General features: G+C 59.4%; 1 protein-coding gene across 1 annotated transcript; it reads right to left on the reverse strand.

Annotated features, from left to right (window-relative positions):
- Positions 1-2,232: 2,232 nt before the first annotated feature.
- FOXD2 (forkhead box D2) lies at positions 2,233-3,771 on the reverse strand (the record flags this gene model as incomplete). Its single annotated transcript, XM_081055860.1, has 1 exon — positions 2,233-3,771. The coding sequence occupies one exon, from the start codon at positions 3,769-3,771 to the stop codon at positions 2,275-2,277; it is 1,497 nt and encodes a 498-aa protein (XP_080911986.1). The 3' UTR covers positions 2,233-2,274.
- Positions 3,772-6,737: the final 2,966 nt, after the last annotated feature.

Genomic DNA, 6,737 nt, shown 5'->3' on the forward strand with positions numbered 1-6,737 from the left:
CTACTATCCGTAATGCCTAGGAATCTGGTTAAAGAGACCTGTATGGCTTCTCTCAGCCTGACCCTCTCAAGTTCTCTACATGTCTTCTTCCTTCTCTCTGTTACTTGTCTCCCAACGCTTGCCCTCTGCTTCTATTTTCCTTGAAGGCTTACCTGCCTGTTTTGCACCTCCATTATTTCTCCTTTCCTATGACCTCAGTTGAATGTACAGAGAAAAGAGTTACACAGTAACCATCTTTGTTTTACCCAAAACATCACCTCTCACCCAACAAGCTTGCAAACCTGGCCATTGGGAGTCCCAGGCACAGGCAGCGAGCTGGGAGGCTCAAAGGACTTACGGGAGACTCCAGCCAGTCCAATGGATTTGCACTCAGGCAATAGGTTCTAGCCATGAGCATGGCTCCAGGGTTGGGGAGGTTTACCCTAAGAGAGTACTACTGACCACACTGTCTCCTTTAGCTCTTACCCCTCAGGCTAGAAAAGAGAAGGATTTCACAATATCCAATTCAGGCCTTTCACTCTGACTGTTCCATGGGGGAGGAGAGGAAAGAGAGGATAAAAGAAGGCCCCACAGTGGCCAAAGAGAACACTCTCTCCTCTTAGGGACACAGAAAGAGACAGTGATAGAGAATCACAGAGACACACGTCCATAGACACACATAGAAATAAACACATAGATAACCTGAAATACAACTCACCCCCCCACCACCAAAAAAAAAGGACAACAAGGCACAGATAAGTGATGACCCAGACAAACACAAATCACAAGCTCCATAAAAGCCTCCACACACAGAGGCATACGGAAAATGCATCAAGAGACACAGTCATTTAAATTGTACTTAAAAGGTGTAGTGTCCATGAGCACTGGACTCTCAGATCTGCCCAGGCCACGCTGAAGTCTGAACTTGAAGGAGGTGAGACTCCCCAGGCCAGGTAAAACAAAACCTCTCTGTGGAACCCCAGGCAGAAACTTTCCTGGAGCAGAGCGAAAACGAAAGTGCTGGAGGGGTCACAAGCCTCCCAGAGTCCAGGCCCATTAACAACAAAGGCCAAAGCCATAGTGTACCCTGTACCCGACAAGCACCGAACCTCCTCTTGCCTGCCCGGGCTGCTCAGGGCCCTTCCTCAGTCCACCTCTGCCCCAAAGCTGGGGATCTTCTGTGAGAGCCCTGACTGGGAGAAAGAGGAGTGCAGGCAAGCAGACAGAGCTGGTGATGGCTGGAGTTCACATACATTTATTCAATTGACACCAATAGGGAGTGGGGGGAGACAGATTTTTCTTTTCTTCCACACAAACCATCAGAAGATTTCACAGGGTCTCCCTGTAGTGGAGAAGTCTAAATCAATGCACACCCAGTGGACGGAGAACGCAGATCGCAGCCCGCTATACAGATATTTACACATAATTACAGGACCCCCTGCCACAGGATGTGCCCTGCCCACCCCACCCCCACCTCTCCAGTCCCTGACCCAGACCCTCCTCTCCCACCCCAACCTCATTGCCTTTAGCTACAATAAATATCCCAGGGCCTGGGACAGAGCAGAACGCTTGGAAGGCTGCTGGCCCTGGTTGGCTGGACCCAGCCGGCCACGGGAAGGGGAAAAGTTCCTTCAAAAGCACCCCAACATAAAAGGGGATGCCCCTTAATGGAGTGAGACCCAGAGTTGCCGCCGGGATGGTGGACACCCCCGGCTTCATCTCTCCGTTCAGCTTTGCCTGTGTAGATACAGCTTTAGGCTTCAGAGAAAACGACCTTTCTTGGAACACAGCAGGGGGAAAAAGTTGAAATTTTCTTTTAAGTACGAAGCGAATAATAGGTGTCTTTCAATTATAATATTGGACAAGCAGGGCCTCAAAGTCGGGGAAGGAGGGAGAGGCAGAGAGGAAGACCTCTTGGCGCAGTTGGTGTTTCTGGCGGGATCCTCAGGGCCGGGACAGGCATCTCTCCGGGAAAGCATTCTTCCGGGGCTACCAGAGGCGCAGAGGCTGGGAAAAAGCGAAGACTCCCTCCTGCCCCCTTTTACTGCTCAAACTGCAATGGGATCATGGCTTGCGACCTCGTCGGTCGCACAGACCCGGGCCTCTCCCTGAGAGATGGAGCCCGCTTCGTCCCAACTATCCGATTCTGAGCGTGGAGCTTGAAGTGCCAAGTCACGCGCGCCGGCCCAAGGTTTGGAGACTCTTCATAAATAGACTCCCTGAGTTCCGCTGGGACCGCAGTTCCCGGGAGACACTGAGGAGTGCGGGCCTAAGTGGCCCTGAGCACGAGGCAGTTCAGAAGTGGCAGCCACTGAGACCCGCGACTTTGCCGGCAAACGGGGACCCTGAGGACAGGAGCGCGTCCCCGGGGTGCGAGAGGCGGATGTGGCCGGCCACTGGAGCCAGGGCCGGGGCAGTCAGCATGGCCAAGACCTGGGCTTGACCCCCAGGGCCCGTCGCCGCCGCGAACGGCGATCCCGGCGAGCCCTCGCCTCCGCCCGGGGGTGCTGCCCCGCCGCCACCGTGGCCCATGATGTGGTCTATAGAGAAAGAAGGCCTCTGACCGGCCCCGGCACCCCCGGCGGCCGCACCACCGCCCGCGTCCGTCTTGAGGCCCTGGCGCAGGAGTGCGGTGGACAGACCAGCAGCGGTGCCGGCTGCGGGAGGGCTCAGGGACGCGGGATAGAAGGCTTTGGCGCAGCCCAGCTCCGCGCCCAGAAAGGCGGGCAGGCCTGCGGGGCCCGGACCCGGGCCCGACCCTGTGCCCGGGGCAGGCGCAGGGGCCGGGGCAGAGGCTGCGCCTGCGAACACCGCGGCTGTCGGAGGTCCGGGGGGAGGCGCAGCGGCACGACCTGGGGGGACCGACAGCTGGCAAGGCGCGGCCGCGGCGGCGGCGGCGAAAGCGAAGGTGTGCGGGTGTGGATGTGGATGCGGGGCTGGGCCTGGCGGGGGGGCACCATAGGCGGGGAGCGCCAGCCCATAGCCATAGCCGTAGGCGCCGTAAGCGGCGAAGCCCGGCAGGAAGGCTCCGGGGTCCCCCGCCGCCGCAGCCCCGCCGCGCAGCAGCAGCTCCGGGTGAGGGTGCGCGTGTGGCGGCGGCGGTAGCGGCTGCCGCTTGAAGCGCTTGCGGCGCCGCAGGAAGCTGCCGTTGTCGAACATGTCGGCCGACTCCGGGTCCAGCGTCCAGTAGTTGCCCTTGCCGGGGTTGCCGGGCTCGCGGGGGATCTTGACGAAGCAGTCGTTGAGCGAGAGGTTGTGGCGGATGCTGTTCTGCCAGGCGGGGAACTTCTCCCGGTAGTAGGGGAAGCGGCCGCTGATGAACTCGCAGATCTCGCTCAGCGTCAGGCGCTTCTTGGGGCTCTGCAGGATGGCCATGGTGATGAGCGCGATGTACGAGTAGGGCGGCTTCACCAGCGGGCTCCTCGTCGCCGCGCCCCCCGACGGCGGTCCCGGCCCGGGCCCCGCCGAGCCTCGGGCCCCCGCCGCGCCTGGCCCGGGGCTTCCTGCCGCGGCCGCCGCCCCCCGGGGCGCTAGAGCGCGGGGCTCGCCGTCCGAGCAGCCGCCAGACTCTTCGTCCTCAGCTGCGTCTCCTTCGGCTTCCTCCGAGGGAGGCTCGGGGCCGTGCGGGAGCACGTCCCGGGGGGCGCGGGGCCCGGAGCGGGCAGGGAGCTCCCCGCCACCACTGCCGCCGCCGCCGCCGCCCACCACGTCTATGTCTGCGTCGGCCTCGGACAGCGCGGCCGGGGAGCTCTCGGAGGACATGATCTCGCAGCAGCAGCTGCCCAGGGTCATGGTGCCGCCGCCGCCACCGCCGTTCTCCGGCTCAGCTCCGGCCGCGGCTCGGGCTCCGCTGCGCTGCCTCTGGGGCGAGTGTTTTGCGCGCGGGCGGGGAGGGGGCGGGGGACTGAGGCGGGCAGGGAGGGGAGTCCCCAGCTCCTAAGCGCCCCCTCGTGGCCCAAATCGGCCGCTCTCACCTCTCGGTGAGGACCCGACTAGCGGCTCTTTCCGCCGCCCCGGGAGCCCGAATCGGGCCCTTCACCCGGGGCGCGGGCGGAAGGAGCTGAGGCCTTCCCCTCACCCTGACCGTTCTCGGCCCCGGGTCCCCCCTGAGGTGGCGGGCGGGCGGGTTGGGGGGGGTCAGGGCATTTGTCCCTCCCGCCGAGCTGCTGCCTAAGGCGGAAGAGCGCGAGCCCGGGGCGGAGCTCCCTGAGCGGGGTGGGGCGGGCGGGAGGGGACTGACTGAGTGCCTCCGCGGAGGGGCCCGGCGGGAACAAACAGCTGCCGCGGCGGGAGCTCGGCTCGGGTGGCCGGAGGCGGGCCCTCCTCTTCCCCGCATACTCCGCCAACACTGTTCCCTGGAGCCGCTGCCTTCAGTGCGCTCAGCACCTGGATGTTAAGGTTCACGCGGGCGCCAGCCAGAGCCGAGAGAAGGAGCGACAGCCCCCACCCTTCATCTCTCCCCCAGGCAGCGTCGGGACCCACACCGTGGGAGCAGGGCCCGCCGGAGCCGGAGCGGCTTCCGGCCCAAGGGAGACGCACTTGAGTGATCGCGAGGAGCAAACTTGGAGCTCTCCTCGGGCCTCGGAGAGGTGAGAGATTCCGACTGCTCCCCGCTGCTCCCTCCAAGGCCGAGACCCAACCCCCAGTCCCCGGGTCGCGCCGCAGAACTCTGGACGCGGCAGTGTGCGCAGGGAGACCCGGGGAGTGCGCCGCCTACCCGTCGCTCCCTTCCCGAAGCTTCTCTGCGGCGCCCGCATTCCCGGAGCGTGGACCTGGCCATCGCTCTGAATTTGCCTGTACCCCAACCTTGTTCTGTGTTGGTATCCATTTGTCTCCAGTTCTGTGGCTCTGTCTTTCTCGCCCTCGGTGAATCTCTGTTGCCGTTTTCTGTGGAAACCTTGCATTTGCTGGGTTGTCTTTTCGTGGGTCTGGGAATCCCTCGCTCAGTTTTCCCCTCTCCCCCACTCCTAGTCGCACTGAAGGTCTGCCTCCCAACTTTCTGGCGGGACTTGTAGGCTCCGCAGACAGGCAGCAGAACCCCACGGAGACCTCCCTCAATGAACCCTGACCACAGCCGGGGCCAGTTTAACCTTCATCTCGGGATCCTGTGCACACAAGGTTGGTCCTGTGCCCTTTTTCTCGCCAGCTGGGTTCCTTCCATCCCATTAGGCCTCTTTCTCCTCCTGGTCTCCCTCCAGGAACCCAGCAACGAGTAGCACCAGCACAGACTGGGCCCATCTCAACCTCTAGGGAGGGGAAAGGGAAGATGGGCACTGGACGCTGTCGAGAACTGAGTAGATGGACGGGTTGCTGCCCCGACAGCGCCGCGCAGTGGTCAAAGCTCGGGCATGCGAGGCCTGAGACCCAGCTGCGCTCCACGGTCACAAGGCTGTATGACAGTCAACAGGTTACTTCCCCTTCCCAGCCTCAGTTTCCTGCTCTGCATAGTAGTAAAGATTTGGGACCCTGGAGTCAGGCTGCTGGAGTCCCAATCCTGGCTTCACTACTTACCAGCTCTGTCACCTTGGATAAGTTTCTTAACACTTTGTGCTTCTGTTTCTAACTCCATAAAGATGAGATTAAAAACACCTTTGTCATGACTACTATGCAAAAGTAAGTAACTGAATCCACTCTGGGCTACTTTTGAAGAGGGTATTGGAGCATTTTACAGACTCTCGGCAAGAGAGAAGGGGGTTATGGATGCTGTAGTCTCCCACCTGATCTCAAGCCCTGGTCCAGTCCCCCACTGGTTTACCACTGCCATCTCCAGCCATTGTGCTGAATTAGGTCCCCTGTAAATAAGCATTGAGAGCAGAGTGGGAGGGAATTTGCAGCCCCTGCAAGCTGTATCTCAGCAAGACTTTATGTGAGGGTGAATGAATTCTCCCTTTCATCTAACAGCAGCCTCTAATCTATGGAATAATCTAATGTAAATCTAACTCTCCCATTCCACAGGCGGGGCAACAAGAGGCCCAGAGTGGGGAAGGGACTTTCCTAGGCTTGTCCAAGACAGAGCAGGGCCAGGTGCAACCCTTGTCCAGGAATCCTCATGATAAAGTTTTCCATCCTCCCCAGCCAGAGGAAGGTGGAAGGCAGGTCTGGTTGCTCATATCCTGTGAGAGCAAGTCCTCTGCCCCACCTTCCCAGACCAAGAGAATCCAACTAGTGTGCTGGGCCTGCATAAACATTGTCCCTGGGAAAAAGAGAAGAGGTCCAGTCTTTAAGCTATGGACAAGAAATTGGGCAGGGACTAGTTGCCATGGAATTGGAATTTCCTAGGTGATAGAGCTCTCCAGAAAAAAAAAAAAAGTCTTTGGAGAAAAGTTTCCTCTTAATGAGTCCAGATAAACTCACATACCTAGGGTTGCTAGATTTAGCAGATTAATTTTATCTGGCAACTCTACACATACCCCAAGCTTGCTTGTTACTATATGAAGATCTCTGTCACTTCACAGACACCCCACAGTCTACCATATACCAATTGCAACCCAGCTCAGCTCTGCTAGTGTCTTAAGTAAACGGAGAGAAAAACAGGTCTTGCACAATCCTACTCCATCTCACCTTCAAAATGTCTTCATTTATAAAATGTCAAATATGAATAAGTAGCTTCCTTCCTTGCCAGAGCTCTCCTGGTTCCCCAGGCTCCAGGCCCCTGCCCAGCTTCATGAAGACTGGCTGAAGCATTTGCTGCCCAGATATCCTGGTTCTAATGCTCCAGGCAGAGCTCTACAGAGCAGTTGCAGCCGTCAGCCCCTGTC

The sequence above is a fragment of the Rhinolophus hipposideros genome (assembly GCF_964194185.1).
Source record: "Rhinolophus hipposideros genome assembly, chromosome: 8".
Taxonomy (NCBI): Eukaryota; Metazoa; Chordata; class Mammalia; order Chiroptera; family Rhinolophidae; genus Rhinolophus; species Rhinolophus hipposideros.